General features: G+C 42.6%; 1 protein-coding gene across 1 annotated transcript in view; it reads right to left on the bottom strand.

Moving 5' to 3' along the window:
• VPS41 (VPS41 subunit of HOPS complex) overlaps positions 1-21,313 on the bottom strand; it is a 192,154-nt gene that overhangs the window by 75,508 nt on the left and 95,333 nt on the right. The window contains exon 7 of the mRNA XM_075271178.1: positions 7,224-7,289. Within this exon, the coding sequence (XP_075127279.1) occupies positions 7,224-7,289 (66 nt within the window). The remainder of the gene's footprint in view (positions 1-7,223; positions 7,290-21,313) is intronic.

The raw sequence follows: 21,313 nt of genomic DNA, 5'->3' as shown, positions 1-21,313 counted from the left end.
AAAAGACAATTCTGTATTTTCTGAACGGTCAGACATGTGAAAAGCTGAGATCAGTGGTGGCCCAGAAGCTGCGCAGCTTTCTAATGTCCAGGACAAATGGATCTCAGCACCCATGTTCAGCTGAGAGACGGCTCATGGCTACACGGCCACATCACCAATACAATTAGCGGAGCGTACAACCCCAATTCCAAAAATACAGAGATGCCGCGTAAAATGAAAAGAGAACAAATGCAATGATTTGTGTATGGTATGATTTGGTATGTCTATATTTTATTCACAGTAGAATAGTTGGACATTTTCCATTACATTTGAAAAAACTAACTGATGGTAGTGACAAATGTCAGGGACGTTGGGACATGACAACTTCTACCATTGTGTAGCATCGCAACTTTACAACGGTCTCTAAAGGTCTGGGTGGTTAGGAGACCAATGGGTATTTTGGGAGAGAAATGTTCTAATATAGGATTCCAGCTGCTCAACAGTCCTGGGTTGTTTTTGCCAGATTTTTGGTTTCATAATGCGGCAAAAAATGTTTTCTATTAATTTTATTACATGAGCAATTGGAGTCCTCAAACATACTTGGGCAAGGATGGACAGATCAGTATCTGGCTGACAAGTCATGAGACTCACTGGGGTCTCATATCAAAACTAACCTAAAAAAAACTAGTCCAAAAGGTGAAGCTTTCATTATTATTTAAAATATTCTAGGAAGACAATAAACTGCACTATGGTTGCTTTGGACAACAACAACAAGTTATGCAATTTTGATGGCTGAGGCCTACAGTGTCCCCAGTGTCTCATAAAGGGAACCTGTAAACATATTAGTCCCTTTACTGCTATATAGGGGCTTATAGAGCCATTTCTAAATATACCCATATGTGCAAGCAACATCCATTCACACCTTCTAAAAATATGTTGTAATACCTTCCGAGATGGACATATATTACTTTAGAGGTGTCTGTCTGTGGTTTCTCCAGCATATAAAGTATCCAGTGATCTCAGCAGCAACCCCTTTCCATCTAGGTTTGATTGACACAGGGGCAGGAGGTTTCAGAGGTAAAAATCAAGCAGAGAAGGGCAGAATTGTCACCAATGTCACAGAACACTCCCTGCTAGAGCAATGCCCGAAGGACACTTCTAAAACAATGATGTAGTAGTTATTAAAGCTTTTTTCTAACATATGATTTATGATTACTAGTACACATGGGTAGGGTGTTTAACTTACTACTTATTTTTTAAGCTATTTTACTACGCTTTTTTAAAAAAACTCTTTTTTTTTTTTTTTTTTTTTTTTACTGTCCGGCAAGGGGACTTGTATAGGGATTGCTTGATCCCTGTACAGTGTACTGCATTACTTCTGTATTACAGTACACTGTACCTAAGCCCCCTATGTGTAGTAAGGAATGGAAGTTAGTAAATCATTAATTGATCTCCTGGCTGCTCTAGCAACCCCTTGAACCCTGTAATCTCACTGCAGGGAACCTGAGGGGATGAGAAAGGTCTTATAACCTGCTAAGTACTGTGATAGCCATTAAATCACAGAATTTGAGAAGATACGCTGTGAGGGTTGGGGCTGCAGATAACCTTGGGTACCAGCTGTATACCTCCAGCTCCTGTGCCTGGTAGAGCTCTGTGCTGTATTATTATGGCCTTGAGCGTTAACCATACACTTCGCTTGATGTAATAGTATGGCGGAGAGTGTTAAGTAGTTAGAGAGTCTAAGTGACAGACTCTCTCATAACCGCAAGAACGTTAATGCTAGTAAAGTTTTGTGGCCTAGTACATGTGTCCACTCCAGCCTTTTCTCACAAGTCAATAAGGACTCTTATTTCTCATGAAACCAATTCAATACAACATTGTGGCATGCTAGTAAAATGCTTGAAAGGCAGCAATTTGCAAAATAATCAATACAGAACATCTAGCAGATCACTTTGTGATACAATATCACAAAACAATATTGTCTCCAACAAGTAATCATATTGAGACACAACATCCAGCAAAGAGGAAAGCTATGGAAAGGCACAACTATACATAAAAACGGAATGAGATCAAAGAACTGGGACTGCAAAAAAATTCCGGGGTCTTCGTAGAGTTTACAGTAAAGGCCAGCTATAGAGGGTTTCTCTGACTAGCGTTCAGTCATTGCTATTCTTTCAAGTAGAGATGCCTAATGCTGGAAACACTTTTAAGAGTAAACCGCCCTTGGACAAGGTTACAAGCTGATTTAAGATCCCTCTTATCTTGTCATCTACTTTCTTATGCCACATTTACACACTTCACTATAAGCTGTATTTTATCTCACTAGATTCCATAATTTTAACATATTTTGCTGCTTTTTTTTTAAGATACGAGTTTTGTTTAACACGGAAAATTTAAGATCTTTAGGATAGTTCCTCTTGTCAAACACTTTAAGCCACTAACCATATGTTACATTTCAGGCACTTCATCAATGCTGGGTATAAAGAATAGATTTATCAAAGTTTTAGACCAGGTTTCAAAGTGGTGTGATTTACAATGGCAATGAAAATATCCTATTATATTTAATGTAAAACCAATTTTACACAGCGCATATACATGGATGACAGATTGCTGAAAAGAAATGCAAGTCAACACGAACAAGTATAAGGATGGATTTACATGACCTCAGGTACAATACCATGTTAGTAAAGTTTTATGAAATAGCAGAAGAACAATCAACAGAGGTCATTTCAATAATCCCCCCAGTGGAGCTAAAATGGCTTTTTGTAAGATTCCATACACCTGAGAAGGTGGTCTCTCCTTAGGAAGTGACATTATCCCCATAACCTGGTTTAGAAGTCTCTCTCCTCTGCCAGGTCAGTTTTCCCTATGCTGTGCTGAAGAGATCCAACCAGATCGAAACAGTGCTGTCCACAGTTGGGATACCAACTTGGCAAAATCCTACATCATTGCAGTAAAGGCTTGTTGGAAAGTCACGCATGATGTTCAAGGGAGCTACCCTAGAGGGCAGCAAACAGAGGCACAGTTTCCCTATTTACATCTTGGGAAACAGATATGCAAATTTTTCTCAAATGATCATATATATATATATATATATATATATATAGATAGATAGATAGATAGATAGATAGATAGATAGAGAGAGAGAGAGAATGGAAAAAATGGCAGCACTCCAATATTTAGAAAAAGTGTGGGTTTATTCCAAGCAGCGACGTTTCGGTTCTTATCTGAACCTTTCTCAAGCTTGGAATAAACCCACACTTTTTCTAAATATTGGAGTGCTGCCATTTTTTCCATTTTCTATATAAAGTTGAAGATTAGCCACCTTCCAGTTTGGCTTTGCACCCGGTTTGTATGCTGTGCTGCTTCTGCATTTTTTTCTAAATTTGACACATCCTTATTGTTCAAGATACCTATTATTAAGAAAGTGTCCATTGTAACAAAAATATGGATTGTCCTTTTACCAATCTCCTTCCCTTGACTTACGGAGACACAAAGGGCTAGTTCACACGTATAAAAAGCCTCGCTTAGGGTGAATTCACACTACGTAAACGCCAGCTTATTCTGAACGTAGAACACGTTCAGAATCAGCGGCGTATAAAGCAGTTCCCATTCATTTCTAAGGGAGCCGGCATAGGAGCGCTCCCCATAGAAATGAATGGGCTGCTTTTTTCACTACGAGCAGTCCCATTGAAGTGAATGGGAACTGCCCGCGTGTACGGCTCGGCATGAGCATTTACGTAGTGTGAATTCACCCTTATTTTGGCACTGAAAATTCAGCGTCGCTTTTTGTTTAAGCTGTTTTTTTTTGCATTGGACGCTGTTTTTGACACTGTTTCAGTTACTGATTTTTCTGAAGCTTCTGAAGCCACTAAAGCTAGCTGTTCACATAGGGCTCCACTGTAAAGGGGCTGATTTTGAAGCGAAATCAGCTGTCAAAATCAGCCTCCATGTCCCCGTGTGAACTAGCCCAAAAAGAGCACAAAAAAAAAAAAAAAACAGTTCCCTAGAGATGTAATTCTAAGATACATGTATTAATAGCTATATTCAGCAGCCATGAAAATGACTGATTTTCCTCCAGGATAGAGAAGGACAGGTAACATGGTTAGTATGTTAATCACTTATTGAGCAGAAATGTCTACCTGCCTTATCAGCCCCCACTGTGACACGGGGCAATAATGGCATCATTAAATAGGCTATTTAGCATACTTGTCATCTTGGTTATCATGCTAATCTCTAGTGCCATAGATCTACTCCTGGAGGAAATGGAAAAGTGATCCCTGTGTATTCTACAAGACGATAAATTACAGACATTGTATACAGTGTTTGTAGATTGACTTAGAAAAGAAATGCTTCATCTAAGAGCTTCAAAGTCAGCTAATATTTAGGTAGGGTAAGCTTAGACCCGGCAGTACACAGATTTGTTAAATCTATCACAGTGGTTCATAATGGATGATAAACATGATGTATTTTGCTTTTGTCTACACTGCCTATTGGTTAGTTTACACTGCTCCAGTATTGTATGGTGCATGTTGTATGGTATAAAGCCACATGCTCCCTACTAAGCCATACTCCATCGCCTAGTGAAGCATAAAGTAGTTTAGAAATCACATAATAAATGTGGTGCAAGTCCTGTTTACAGTATATGAAGTGTTGAAGCCTACGCTATTTTTGCCGCCAAAGAAATCAAGAACTCCTGATCACTAGAATTAACTGAGCCTAACAGAAATACCCATATCCTGCTGGGACAATGATGACCAAGTGAGGGTACTGATCACAGGCATTGCTGCTGGGACAGCTCCCGAGTGGCTGCAATTTTTAAATACCCGACATCCAAAGTAATACTATGGTGGATATTAGGAAAGGGTTAATATACTTCTTTACAGAGTAACAAAAGTAGTTATCTGAGAATAATAAAGAATACCCAGTGCATCCCCTACATTGGTTAAGCTTTACTACTAATATATACCCTGCCCCCTGTTCATTATCTTTGCACATCACAGCTAGGGGCACCATAACTGTCATACCTCCGCCTGCCCTGCTGATGCTCTGACTTTTGGTCACATGACCAATTCAACTCTATTCAGTGGACCTCCAGCCTAAGTAGATGTATATACTAGATGGTTCCTCCCATTCTTATCAATGTCCTTTTGTGACCCACACAGTATAATGCCCCTATAGTGGCCCAGACCGGGTATAATGTCCCTTTGAAATCTCTATGGTATAATGCTGCCCTCATTTTGGCTCCCCTATTATAATATACCCTGTTATAATGCCCCTGGAATATGCCCCCCACTTTATAGTGTCCCCCTGAATATACACCTACCTCAAAATGTCCTCCTCCTGCGGCCCCCCACCATATAATGTTCCCATGCTAATGATTCCATAGTATATTTATTGTCCCCCTCCCCCCAGTGCACTTACAGTGTAATCAATAAAAAATAAATAAAAACCAGAATACTCACCTTGCCTTATTCTCCTGCAGTCTTCCCTTGGCTCAGCACTCAGAATCCAGGACTGTCCTGGTGAGTCCAGGACAGTAGGGTAAACTTTATTATTCCTTGGCTCTATTTCCTGGTCCCGGTGACACACAGGTAATGTCCGCTCAGCCAGTAAATGAGGCGGATTAGTAATGTGGCCAGTGATTGGCCCAATAGTCATTTTCTGCATGTTCAGATAGACCAGGACGCACAGACTAGTGGGGGATCTGGGAAGTGTTCAAATGGCAGTGGTGTGGAATTGGGAGAGTAATGATTTTTTTTTTTTTTTTTTTTTTTTTTTTTTTTAAATCCTTTCATTTTCAAAGCATTTGCTTATCCAGAGAAGAACAGGAATAAAAGTATAAATATAAAAAATTATATATATATATATATATATATATATATATATATATATATATATATAAAAAAAATTAAAATATATATGAAGAGCTCAACGGAAAAATGGCCTAAGTCCACATTTTGTCATATTTCAAATTATTACCTAGAAAGCTTCTTTGTACCTCGTTCTATGCATTGGGTTTACAAGGTACCTAGGATTAATGACCTAAGTCCATATATTTCAATGCAGAAGAATTTACATTCAATGGAATAATGGCCTAAGTCCAATACAAACTTACTTCACTCTCGTTGGTCATTTTTTCATTGAAATCGTGACTTCCGGTCTGTTGTTTATATTAGTGTAAAAACTTTGTCTTATTGTTTAAAAGGCTCTAAATCGACTTTTGCACATATTTAGCGCCGAAAAGGGAGGCAGGTAATTATTATTGTTCATCGTTTAATAATAGTAGTAATTAATTAATAATATTAAATAAATAATATTTATACATGAAGCTGCAATTTTTTTTAATGAATAATACAATTTATGATTAGGATTAACGGTGTTCATTAGCTGATTACATTGGATAGATATATTCCACAATAATGCCCGTTTGCTTTAGGCTAAAACTTTAAATTTCGTTTTTCTCACAATATTGATTTTTGGATTTAGGCCATTTTTCCGTTGAGCTCTATTACTTAAATATTACTTCTTTAATAATTGTATTGCCAGATACATATTTTATTAGATGCCTGCTCAACTGGAATTGGACAGTTGGAATTTTTTCTTTAGCCCCCACCATTGCTAAACAACCTGTTAAGAGGATGGCCTTCATCAGAGCACACAACGGGGTGCGATTCTGCCCTCTGACACGGTTTCTGATTGGACAGTGTCAGAAATCTGTATCATGCCCCCCCACGCCTGAGACCATCCACTTAACAGTAGAGAGACCAACAGCTCAAGAACAGAGGAAGCAACAACAAATCCAACTAAGCTAGAATCAGTGGAATGGCACCTATTAGAGGATGTAGAGAACTTGAGTTAGTGGACACAGTGGAAGGCCATGGATGGTACTTCTTGGGTTATGTCAAGTAGATACAATGCAATCTTCCCCCAGCTGAATAAGTCAAGTTGTCTTCCACCAGTCATTACAGTCAACAGTACATGTAACAGCACAGTGTAAGTACTTTATACATTGCTGATACTGCCTCCTGGGGTAAACAACAACCAGCAATGTAATGGAAGATCAAAGAGACATCAGAGATTAACCTGATGCTGATAGGTAAAAAGTTGTTTCTACTAGTAAGTAATAAAAAGAAAATGCATAATTCACTTAGCAACAAGATGGAACACTATATTGTTCTTTACGAGCCATGTTGTCCAGTTTTTCTAACAATCCTTGAACCATTACCATACATTGAACTTACCCTTTTTCCTCCAGTCACAAATTGCTTACTCGCAGATCTTCCAAACTGAGGGTGAACAGCAACAATCTATTAACAAAGAGAGTGAATTTATTAATACAAATAGGTTATATTGTAGCATCTTCTATGGCATTACCCAACATCTTACATTACTATGTTAGGACACACGGCGTTAAAGGAAAGGAAGAAATAGGGGTCCTGATGCTAAAATGAAAGATCTGGAACCCCCTTCCCCTTGAGATTATGGTTTCAGGAGACTGAAGAAATATGTGTTATGAATGCCCAACTGAAAAACCATGATGAGGTCTTTTGTAGGTCATGGCACCAGGACTAAGTGAATATGCTTGACCTGGCCTGGTCCACTGCAGCCCTTTCTGTCCTCCCATTCCTCCCCCTCATCTTTCGTCGTATTTCCTACTAATACTGGCACTCTGGTTTTGCCTGGTATTCCTTTATCTGTCTTTAGTATCCTGCTGTGTTGTTATCTACACCCCATTCCCCAGTTTGTGGGGGCTGTACGTCCCTCTTATACCTGCTCTTAGATAAGTTTGTAAAACTTAAATAACGATCTTGGGATCAGTGAAGGTCTTACACACAGCACCCCCACTAACTGGCCGTAAGATCTGCACAGAGCTGGAAGCAGCCAGCCTTGTACACAGTGCACTAGTCACTTGTTTGGGAGCCAAGTACCATTGCTCCATAGCAGAATCAACTTTACAGTGTGTGCATCATCAATTTTGGTTGTATTTATTATTTTAATCTTTTTATTAAACCAGCACTTTTTCCCCCCCTATCAGTATGTCTTTGGAGTGTGGGAGAAAACCCATGCAAACTTACAAACTCCATGCAGATGTTGTCCTTGGCAGGATTCGAACCCAGGACTCCAGCGCTGCAAGGATTCAGTGATAACCACTGAGCCACCACTAATCCGTTTTATTCTCAGATTTTATTTTTTTTTTAAATTCTATATTCTGTACCTTATTATGGGGAAGCCATCTGGTCTCTCCCCTGCACTGTTAACAGCATTTAATGATATGCTTTACATCAGGTTCATGGCCATATGCAGCAATAGACCAGAGATGACTTTTACACATGCTTTGTCTGCAATACGGGCTAGTAGATAAGCAGTGATATAATCTATTGTCAGTAGTGGATGCAATGATGGCTTAGTTATGTTCTCTATGGAGCCATGATCTTCTGTTGTAATCCTGCGTGTGATATAAATGAGGTGACTGCTGCAGAGAAAACCCTATAATGGCAAGTGTCAGTCTGTTACTAGACGCAGCAGCCCCAGTTAACACTGCAGGATATAGTACTAAAATGTGGGTAGTGACATAGGAAATTAATTATAAAACAAAGAAAAATTCTTATGCTTTCAGAAATAGAAGTGTTAATTAGAGATGAGCGAACAGTGTTCTATCGAACTCATGTTCGATCGGATATTAGGCTGTTCGGCATGTTCGAATCGAATCGAACACCGCGTGGTAAAGTGCGCCATTACTCGATTCCCCTCCCACCTTCCCTGGCGCCTTTTTTGCTCCAATAACAGCACAGGGTAGGTGGGACAGGAACTACGACACCGGTGACGTTGAAAAAAGTAGGCAAAACCCATTGGCTGCCGAAAACATGTGACCTCTAATTTAAAAGAACAGCGCCGCCCAGCTTCGCGTCATTCTGAGCTTGCAATTCACCGAGGACGGAGGTTTCCAGTTAGCTAGGGGTTAGATTCTGGGTAGGCAGGGACAGGCTAGGATAGGAAGGAGAAAACAACCACAACAGCTCTTGTAAGAGCTAAATTCCAGGGAGAAGCTTGTCAGTGTAACGTGGCACTGACGGGCTCAATCGCCGCAACCCAGCTTTCCCAGGATCCTGAATGGAATACACTGTCAGTGTATTCCCGTATACCCGATATATACCCCCGATACCCGTTCCAACGGTGTGCCCCCCCACCTTCACCCCAGAAATACCCTGCAAGTCCCCTAGCAATAGGATTGGGGCTATATACACCCACTATTTTTGCTACTGCCATATAGTGCCATTGTCTCCCTGGGAATTCAAAGAATATATTGGGCTTACATATAACTTCAATTCCAGGGAGAAGCTTGTCAGTGTAACGTGGCACTGACGGGCTCAATCGCCGCAACCCAGCTTTCCCAGGATCCTGAATGGAACACACTGACAGTGTATTCCCGTATACCCCATATATACACCCCAAATCCCCGTTCCAACGGTGTGCCCCCCCACCTTCACCTCAGAAATACCCTGCAAGTCCCCTAGCAATAGAATTGGGGCTATATACACCCACAATTTTTGCTACTGGTATATAGTGCCATTGTCTCACTGGGAATTCAAAGAATATATTGGGGTGACGTGCACCCACAATTTTTGCTACTGCTATACAGTGCCATTGTCTCACTGGGAATTCAAAGAATATATGGGGGTTACGTGCACCCACAATTTTTAATACTGGTATACAGTGCCATTGTCTGACTGGGAATTCAAAGAATATATGGGGGTTATGTGCACCCACAATTTTTAATACTGGTATACAGTGCCATTGTCTGACTGGGAATTCAAAGAATATATGGGGGTTATGTGCACCCACAATTTTTAATACTGGTATATAGTGCCATTGTCTGACTGGAAATTCAAAGAATATATGGGGGTTACGTGCACCCACAATTTTTGCTACTGCTATACAGTTCCATTGTCTCACTGGGAATTCAAAGAATATATGGGGGTTATGTGCACCCACAATTTTTAATACTGGTATACAGTGCCATTGTCTGACTGGGAATTCAAAGAATATATGGGGGTTATGTGCACCCACAATTTTTACTACTGGTATACAGTGCCATTGTCTGACTGGGAATTCAAAGAATATATGGGGGTTATGTGCACCCACAATTTTTAATACTGGTATATAGTGCCATTGTCTGACTGGGAATTCAAAGAATATATGGGGGTTACGTGCACCCACAATTTTTGCTACTGCTATACAGTTCCATTGTCTGACTGGGAATTCAAAGAATATATGGGGGTTATGTGCACCCACAATTTTTAATACTGGTATACAGTGCCATTGTCTGACTGGGAATTCAAAGAATATATTGGGGTTACGTGCACCCACAATTTTTGCTACTGCTATACAGTTCCATTGTCTGACTGGGAATTCAAAGAATATATGGGGGTTACGTGCACCCACAATTTTTACTACTGGTATACAGTGCCATTGTCTGACTGGGAATTCAAAGAATATATGGGGGTTATGTGCACCCACAATTTTTAATACTGGTATATAGTGCCATTGTCTGACTGGAAATTCAAAGAATATATGGGGGTTACGTGCACCCACAATTTTTGCTACTGCTATACAGTTCCATTGTCTCACTGGGAATTCAAAGAATATATGGGGGTTATGTGCACCCACAATTTTTAATACTGGTATACAGTGCCATTGTCTGACTGGGAATTCAAAGAATATATGGGGGTTATGTGCACCCACAATTTTTACTACTGGTATACAGTGCCATTGTCTGACTGGGAATTCAAAGAATATATGGGGGTTATGTGCACCCACAATTTTTAATACTGGTATATAGTGCCATTGTCTGACTGGGAATTCAAAGAATATATGGGGGTTACGTGCACCCACAATTTTTGCTACTGCTATACAGTTCCATTGTCTCACTGGGAATTCAAAGAATATATGGGGGTTATGTGCACCCACAATTTTTAATACTGGTATATAGTGCCATTGTCTGACTGGGAATTCAAAGAATATATGGGGGTTACGTGCACCCACAATTTTTGCTACTGCTATACAGTTCCATTGTCTGACTGGGAATTCAAAGAATATATGGGGGTTACGTGCACCCACAATTTTTGCTACTGCTATACAGTTCCATTGTCTCACTGGGAATTCAAAGAATATATGGGGGTTATGTGCACCCACAATTTTTAATACTGGTATACAGTGCCATTGTCTGACTGGGAATTCAAAGAATATATGGGGGTTATGTGCACCCACAATTTTTACTACTGGTATACAGTGCCATTGTCTGACTGGGAATTCAAAGAATATATGGGGGTTATGTGCACCCACAATTTTTAATACTGGTATATAGTGCCATTGTCTGACTGGGAATTCAAAGAATATATGGGGGTTACGTGCACCCACAATTTTTGCTACTGCTATACAGTTCCATTGTCTCACTGGGAATTCAAAGAATATATGGGGGTTATGTGCACCCACAATTTTTAATACTGGTATACAGTGCCATTGTCTGACTGGGAATTCAAAGAATATATGGGGGTTACGTGCACCCACAATTTTTGCTACTGCTATACAGTTCCATTGTCTCACTGGGAATTCAAAGAATATATGGGGGTTATGTGCACCCACAATTTTTAATACTGGTATACAGTGCCATTGTCTGACTGGGAATTCAAAGAATATATTGGGGTTATGTGCACCCACAATTTTTACTACTGGTATACAGTGCCATTGTCTGACTGGGAATTCAAAGAATATATGGGGGTTATGTGCACCCACAATTTTTAATACTGGTATATAGTGCCATTGTCTGACTGGAAATTCAAAGAATATATGGGGGTTACGTGCACCCACAATTTTTGCTACTGCTATACAGTTCCATTGTCTCACTGGGAATTCAAAGAATATATGGGGGTTATGTGCACCCACAATTTTTAATACTGGTATACAGTGCCATTGTCTGACTGGGAATTCAAAGAATATATGGGGGTTATGTGCACCCACAATTTTTACTACTGGTATACAGTGCCATTGTCTGACTGGGAATTCAAAGAATATATGGGGGTTATGTGCACCCACAATTTTTAATACTGGTATATAGTGCCATTGTCTGACTGGGAATTCAAAGAATATATGGGGGTTACGTGCACCCACAATTTTTGCTACTGCTATACAGTTCCATTGTCTCACTGGGAATTCAAAGAATATATGGGGGTTATGTGCACCCACAATTTTTAATACTGGTATACAGTGCCATTGTCTGACTGGGAATTCAAAGAATATATGGGGGTTATGTGCACCCACAATTTTTACTACTGGTATACAGTGCCATTGTCTGACTGGGAATTCAAAGAATATATGGGGGTTATGTGCACCCACAATTTTTAATACTGGTATATAGTGCCATTGTCTGACTGGGAATTCAAAGAATATATGGGGGTTACGTGCACCCACAATTTTTGCTACTGCTATACAGTTCCATTGTCTCACTGGGAATTCAAAGAATATATGGGGGTTATGTGCACCCACAATTTTTAATACTGGTATACAGTGCCATTGTCTGACTGGGAATTCAAAGAATATATGGGGGTTATGTGCACCCACAATTTTTAATACTGGTATACAGTGCCATTGTCTGACTGGGAATTCAAAGAATATATTGGGGTTATGTGCACCCACAATTTTTACTACTGGTATACAGTGCCATTGTCTGACTGGGAATTCAAAGAATATATGGGGGTTATGTGCACCCACAATTTTTAATACTGGTATATAGTGCCATTGTCTGACTGGGAATTCAAAGAATATATGGGGGTTACGTGCACCCACAATTTTTGCTACTGCTATACAGTTCCATTGTCTCACTGGGAATTCAAAGAATATATGGGGGTTATGTGCACCCACAATTTTTAATACTGGTATACAGTGCCATTGTCGGACTGGGAATTCAAAGAATATATGGGGGTTATGTGCACCCACAATTTTTACTACTGGTATACAGTGCCATTGTCTGACTGGGAATTCAAAGAATATATGGGGGTTATGTGCACCCACAATTTTTAATACTGGTATATAGTGCCATTGTCTGACTGGGAATTCAAAGAATATATGGGGGTTACGTGCACCCACAATTTTTGCTACTGCTATACAGTTCCATTGTCTCACTGGGAATTCAAAGAATATATGGGGGTTATGTGCACCCACAATTTTTAATACTGGTATACAGTGCCATTGTCTGACTGGGAATTCAAAGAATATATGGGGGTTATGTGCACCCACAATTTTTACTACTGGTATACAGTGCCATTGTCTGACTGGGAATTCAAAGAATATATGGGGGTTATGTGCACCCACAATTTTTAATACTGGTATATAGTGCCATTGTCTGACTGGGAATTCAAAGAATATATGGGGGTTACGTGCACCCACAATTTTTGCTACTGCTATACAGTTCCATTGTCTCACTGGGAATTCAAAGAATATATGGGGGTTATGTGCACCCACAATTTTTAATACTGGTATATAGTGCCATTGTCTGACTGGGAATTCAAAGAATATATGGGGGTTACGTGCACCCACAATTTTTGCTACTGCTATACAGTTCCATTGTCTGACTGGGAATTCAAAGAATATATGGGGGTTATGTGCACCCACAATTTTTGCTACTGCTATACAGTTCCATTGTCTCACTGGGAATTCAAAGTATATATGGGGGTTATGTGCACCCACAATTTTTAATACTGGTATACAGTGCCATTGTCTGACTGGGAATTCAAAGAATATATGGGGGTTATGTGCACCCACAATTTTTAATACTGGTATATAGTGCCATTGTCTGACTGGGAATTCAAAGAATATATGGGGGTTACGTGCACCCACAATTTTTGCTACTGCTATACAGTTCCATTGTCTCACTGGGAATTCAAAGAATATATGGGGGTTATGTGCACCCACAATTTTTAATACTGGTATACAGTGCCATTGTCTGACTGGGAATTCAAAGAATATATGGGGGTTACGTGCACCCACAATTTTTGCTACTGCTATACAGTTCCATTGTCTCACTGGGAATTCAAAGAATATATGGGGGTTATGTGCACCCACAATTTTTAATACTGGTATACAGTGCCATTGTCTGACTGGGAATTCAAAGAATATATGGGGGTTATGTGCACCCACATTTTTTAATACTGGTATATAGTGCCATTGTCTGACTGGAAATTCAAAGAATATATGGGGGTTACGTGCACCCACAATTTTTGCTACTGCTATACAGTTCCATTGTCTCACTGGGAATTCAAAGAATATATGGGGGTTATGTGCACCCACAATTTTTAATACTGGTATACAGTGCCATTGTCTGACTGGGAATTCAAAGAATATATGGGGGTTATGTGCACCCACAATTTTTACTACTGGTATACAGTGCCATTGTCTGACTGGGAATTCAAAGAATATATGGGGGTTATGTGCACCCACAATTTTTAATACTGGTATATAGTGCCATTGTCTGACTGGGAATTCAAAGAATATATGGGGGTTACGTGCACCCACAATTTTTGCTACTGCTATACAGTTCCATTGTCTCACTGGGAATTCAAAGAATATATGGGGGTTATGTGCACCCACAATTTTTAATACTGGTATACAGTGCCATTGTCTGACTGGGAATTCAAAGAATATATGGGGGTTATGTGCACCCACAATTTTTACTACTGGTATACAGTGCCATTGTCTGACTGGGAATTCAAAGAATATATGGGGGTTATGTGCACCCACAATTTTTAATACTGGTATATAGTGCCATTGTCTGAATGGGAATTCAAAGAATATATGGGGGTTACGTGCACCCACAATTTTTGCTACTGCTATACAGTTCCATTGTCTCACTGGGAATTCAAAGAATATATGGGGGTTATGTGCACCCACAATTTTTAATACTGGTATACAGTGCCATTGTCTGACTGGGAATTCAAAGAATATATGGGGGTTATGTGCACCCACAATTTTTAATACTGGTATACAGTGCCATTGTCTGACTGGGAATTCAAAGAATATATTGGGGTTATGTGCACCCACAATTTTTACTACTGGTATACAGTGCCATTGTCTGACTGGGAATTCAAAGAATATATGGGGGTTATGTGCACCCACAATTTTTAATACTGGTATACAGTGCCATTGTCTGACTGGGAATTCAAAGAATATATGGGGGTTATGTGCACCCACAATTTTTAATACTGGTATACAGTGCCATTGTCTGACTGGGAATTCAAAGAATATATTGGGGTTATGTGCACCCACAATTTTTACTACTGGTATACAGTGCCATTGTCTGACTGGGAATTCAAAGAATATATGGGGGTTATGTGCACCCACAATTTTTAATACTGGTATATAGTGCCATTGTTTGACTGGGAATTCAAAGAATATATGGGGGTTATGTGCACCCACAATTTTTAATACTGGTATACAGTGCCATTGTCTGACTGGGAATTCAAAGAATATATGGGGGTTATGTGCACCCACAATTTTTAATACTGGTATACAGTGCCATTGTCTGACTGGGAATTCAAAGAATATATTGGGGTTATGTGCACCCACAATTTTTACTACTGGTATACAGTGCCATTGTCTGACTGGGAATTCAAAGAATATATGGGGGTTATGTGCACCCACAATTTTTAATACTGTTATACAGTTCCATTGTCTCACTGGGAATTCAAAGAATATATGGGGGTTATGTGCACCCACAATTTTTAATACTGGTATACAGTGCCATTGTCTCACTGGGAATTCCACAAATAATTTGGGGATTCATTCACCCTACATCTCAGGCTCTTGCCATATTCACCCAGGTTGTCAGTGCTGCACCAGCTCGTTCCCAGACAGCTCGGCCCGAAAAACACGTTACCTATATAGAGGATTTGGACAATGAAGACAACATGTTCTAAATCTAATGTCTGCACCTTCTCCAGAATTAAAATAAAGGCAGCGTTTAACTTTCAAATAGCACTGCACAAAGGAAGAGCTTATCAGCTTGTCTCATGACATGCTACTGAAAAGTTTCATTTGTGTATCTTAATGTAAATATAGTTGTATAAGCTTTTTGGGTTTTAGGCACTGCCAAGTTATTTATTACCACCCGCTCCCTTATAATGATGATGACGCCAAAGTCACTGTGGGTGTTCAGAGCTCACAGCTTTGGGTGACATTTGTCTTGCTCTCTGTCGGTACCAGCTGTCTTTTTGGATACCGTAAAGTTATGTTGACTTTATTAACAGCTATAGAAGCTTTAGCCAGGTTGTGACGGTGTGTAACCCTAACAACACTAAGTGGGATACACATTAATAGTCAGTCTATGTACGCTAAACGTATCACTGAAGTAATTTTTTTTCCCTCTCCCCTAATATAAGAAAGGAACAGACATTAGACCTAGACCGGGGTTCGAGGCTTGAAAAAATCCAGTATTATTTGTTCTTCATGATGTGAAATATGTGTTGAAAAGCAACCCAAGATGAAGTCAGCCATGTGTGCCAGTGTGTTACTTGGCATGCCTTTGCTGGCCCCAACTGTAAGGGTCACTCTCCATTTCCTCCATTTTCCACTCCCCTTCACACCATTTGTGGTGAAGCAATGGGATGCACTGAAGTGCACCCTCTAGCCTCGTGTGGGATAGGGACATCAGATGCCACTCCAACCCCCTCGTCTTCCTCCGCCAGCCAACGGTGCGAAGATGAGAGGAGTGTGCTCTGAATGTTTTCTGCCTAGCAGAGGCTAGTTCTCACTTACGAAAATGGCCCCACTTTGACCTGTATATCAGGCACAATGGTGTAGGTTTCAAAGAAACATGGCACCAACAAGTTGGAAAACGTGGGCCATGCGTGGACCGTGTTTGAGTCTGGCAAGCTCCAGATCTGCTACCAGGTTCCAGCCATTATCACAGGCGCAAAAATGCCAGGCCCCAGGTGTAGCAGGGAAAAAAAATGCCATCTCAGCCAGGATGGCATCCCTGACCTCGGAGGCACTGTGCTGTCTGTCCCCCAAGCTGATCAGTTTCAGCACGGCCTACTGACATCTCCCCATGCCAGTGTTACAGTGTTTTCCGCTAGTAGCTGGGGTGGAGGTTGCAGCTTCGTAGGGTTTCAGTCTACTCCTGCCATGAATTTTGGCCTGGGAGAGGAGATAGGCCACCCCAGTTTGCACCCGGGGAACAGACTCCACCACATTCACCCTGCCTGTCATTAAAGATAAGCACTGCAGCATCCCTGACCACAGGCGCTTGTCCATGTGTCGGTGGTCAAGTGGACCTTGCAGCAAAGCGCAGAGCTCTGGGCCCGACTGATGTTATGGGACACATGCAGGCGCAAGGCAGAGACAGCACACCAAGAGAAGTAGTAACGGCTAGGCCCAGCATAGGGAGGTGCCCCAGCTGCCATCTGCTGACGGAAGGCCTGGGTCTCCAGAAGCATAAACAAACACCAACATCTCCAGGGCCAGCAGTTTATCGATGAGGCTGTTACAGGCTTGGGCATGGGGGTGGGTTGTATTGTACTTCTGCCTGCAATGAAAAGCTTGGGAAATGTGGAGTGGCTGGGAAGAGGCGCATGATGGTGCAGGCCAAAAGGGCGCATGAGGGTGAACTCCCCAATGTGTCAGAGATAGGTGTGTAGGTGTCCTTGCATCATATACTTGCACCATATTTGGCTTTGGAAGTTAATTTTGTGCCAAAAAGTGGTTAAGACAGCGATCCCTCAGCTACTCCCGTTACACTGTCTATTGAAGTTACCATCTGTGGAAGTGGACCACCATTTCTAAGATCCCAAAGGAAGCAGGCAAGAGATGTGCAGTTCAGAAAAAAAGATGAGAAAATAAGTTTAGGCTGTAGAGCACAGAGGGATCAGAGAGGACAGAGCTGGTGTCGGCCAGGTATTCCCACAACATGCGCCTATACTTGTCCCTCCTGGTGACACTAGGCCCCTGAGTGGCAGTAATTTGTCCAGGGGGGCCATTAACGTGTTCCAGACCTAGGAATAAGTCTTCCAACAGGGTAGAGTTTTGCATGCCTTTGCTTCTACCCACTGTTTTTGCTGCTTAGCTTCCCTCCACATCTACTCTGCTTTCACCCCTAAACATCACCCCAGTTTATGCCTTTGCTTCTACCCAGGTTTTTTGTTGATTTAGCTTCCCTCTACATCTACACTGCTTTAGCCCCTAGACATCACCCCTGTCCATGTGGGGTCGGTGGCCTCGTCATCCACCAACTCCTCTTCCAATTGCGCACTGCCCCCTTACTGCAAACCGCACATGACCACAGCTTGCCTTGATGGCAACTGTGTCTCATGATCCCCACTTAGGTCCAGACAAGTCGGTGGCGGGTCCAAAACCCCAAAATTGGAAGGAAATGGCAGATGCTGCAGTATTTCTAACACCTGTTCCTGGTGCTCGGGCCTGGTCTGTGTTGTACCCTGCACCCTGCTTAACGCATCTGCCATATCCGAAGTTGTGCTGAGCGCATGCTAATGTTTCGTGTCCAGTGCAATGGATGGGATGGGATTTCACATAAGTCTGCCACCCATGGCCACTCATGGTTGAGCAACTGAGGGAGTTGACTTTGACGAACCCGAGGGTTTTGGAGTTGGAACTACATCAAAGGTCTGTGCTGCTCACACACTCTGCTCAACACATGATATGTTTAGTGCCAGCAGTGTGGAGACGTCGCACAACAGCCGTTGTTCCAGCAGGTACAGGCGTTGTAGGAGTGCATAGAGGCTAGCAGCGGCAACTATACACTTTAAAAACTATTCGCACAAGCGCCACACTTTCACCAGTAGCTCAGGAACATTGGGGTACCTTTTTCAAAAGATTAGCAGCAATGAGTTAAAAACGTGGCCCAGGCATGGAATATGTTGCAGGCTGCCAAGCTACAGAGCCAATCCCAGGTTACGGCCATTATCACACATGACAACATGCCTGGGCCCAGGTGCAGTGGCAAAAACCACATTGCCGTCTCATCGAGGATGGCATGACTCACTTTGTAGGCAGTGTGCTGTCTGGCCCCCAAGCTGATGAGCTTCAGCACGGCCCGCTGACGTCTCCCCACACCAGTGTTGCAGCGTTTCCAGCTCGTAGCTGGGGTCAATTTAACAGCGGAGGAGGGTGGTGTTTCAGCCCTCCTCCCAGGAATGTTGTGTGGGGAGACAAGTCAGGCCACCACATTTTGCGACCCGGTCCACGCCTCAACTACATTCAACCACTGTGCCCAAATTGAAAGGTAGCGTCCCTGTCCGCATGCACTTGTCCATTCGTAACTGGTCACATGGAACTTTAGGGCTAAGCGCTGAATTTAGGGACCGCCTCATGTTTGGGGGAAAGTGCTGGTGTGGACGGCACAGTGCGGTGGCGCAGTAGACACTCTGCCCAAAAAGGGCAGAGTGTCCCCCAGCCGGGATTCCAACATCTCCTGGGCCAGATTTCTTGAGATGAGGCCGTTGAAGCCTTGGGCATGTGGGTGGGTTGCGCTGTACTTTAGCATGAAATGAAAGGCTTGGGAGATGGGGAGTTGCTGGGAAGAGGCGCATGATGGCGCGGGCAAAAGGAGAAATGGCAGGAAAAGGTGAGGATAAGGGTGAACTCCCCAAAGTGTCAGAGGCAGATGTGGAGGTGTCCTGGCTCCTGGTCTGGACTGCAGCGCCAGCCCTGTCAACAGTGGAAGAGGCAGTGGCCGCCAGGCCAAACGACGATTATCCTGCGCTTGCTCTCACCCACTGAGCCCAGGGCTTGCCTTCCAAATGATGGCACCCGCAAGAGGTGGTGAGATTCCTCTCCGCAGATCTCCAAACCATCTTGGACTTGCAAATTGCACTAAATTTGTCATGTAACTGACATGTATATGATGAGTCTATCCATTGTCTGTTCATTTTGGTGAAAGTCAGCCTGTCAGCTGACAGACAGCTGTGCTTGTCAGTGATGATGTCACCGGCTGCTTGTACCCCCAGTTTTTGCTGCTTAGCTTGCCTCCACATCCACACTGCTTTTGCCCCTACACATCACCCCTATCCATGCCTGTGCCTCTAGCCATAAGTCTGCCACCCATGGAAACTCATGGTGCAGAAAGTGAGGGAGCTGACTCTGAGGAACCCTTGGGTTTTGTAGCTGGTACTCCATCAAAGGTCTCTGCTGCTCACACACCCTGCTGAACATACGGTATCTAGGGTTAGAGCGTGTGGTGACCTCGCACAACAGTAGGTGCTTCAGGCAGATGTAGGCCTTGCTGGAGTGTATTGCGGCTAGCTCCAGGTACTGTAGACTTGGGAAAGTGGGTGTCCAAGTGCCGCACTTTCACCCTTAGCTCAGCTAATTTGGGGTATGTTTTTAAAAATCATTGCACCACTACATTGAACATGTGGGCCAGGCATGGAACGTGTTGGAGGCTGGCAAGCTCCAGAGCCCTCCAACAAGCTAAAAAACCTGGCCCCAGGGGCAGCGGGGATAAACAAATTGCCATCTCATCCAGGATGGCATCCCTGACCTCAGAGGCAGTGTGCTGTCCGTCTCCCAAGCTGATGAGCTTCAGCCCAGCCTGCTGACGTCTCCCCACACCAGTGTTGCAGCGTTTTCAGCTCGTAGCTGGGGTAAATCTAACAGCGGAGGAGGAGGAGGGTGGTGTTTCAGCCCTCCTCCCAGGAATGTTTTGTGGGGAAACAAGTCAGGAAAATTCTTGAAACGGGAGAGTTTTGCATCTTTGCCCTTGCTGCCTATGGACATCCCTTTGCCTCTAGCCACCATTTTCCCTGCTTTGCTTGCCTCCACATCCACACTGCTTTTGCCCCTAGACATCACCCCAGTCCATGCCTTAGCTTGTACCCCCAGTTTTTCCTGCTTAGCTTGCCTCCACATCCACACTGCTTTTGCCCCTAGACATCACCCCAGTCCATGCCTTAGCTTGTACCCCCAGTTTTTCCTGCTTAGCTTGCCTCCACATCCACACTGCTTTTGCCCCTAGACATCACCCCAGTCCATGCCTTAGCTTGTATCCCCAGTTTTTCCTGCTTAGCTTGCCTCCACATCCACACTGCTTTTGCCCCTAGACATCACCCCAGTCCATGCCTTAGCTTGTACCCCCAGTTTTTCCTGCTTAGCTTGCCTCCACATCCACACTGCTTTTGCCCCTAGACATCACCCCAGTCCATGCCTTAGCTTGTACCCCCAGTTTTTCCTGCTTAGCTTGCCTCCACATCCACACTGCTTTTGCCCCTAGACATCATCCCTATCCATGCCTCTTCCCCTAGCCATAACTCTGCCACCCCTGGAAACT

Source organism: Leptodactylus fuscus, chromosome 4 (assembly GCF_031893055.1).
Source record: "Leptodactylus fuscus isolate aLepFus1 chromosome 4, aLepFus1.hap2, whole genome shotgun sequence".
NCBI lineage: Eukaryota > Metazoa > Chordata > Amphibia > Anura > Leptodactylidae > Leptodactylus > Leptodactylus fuscus.
This window is presented reverse-complemented; position numbering and strand designations above follow the sequence as displayed.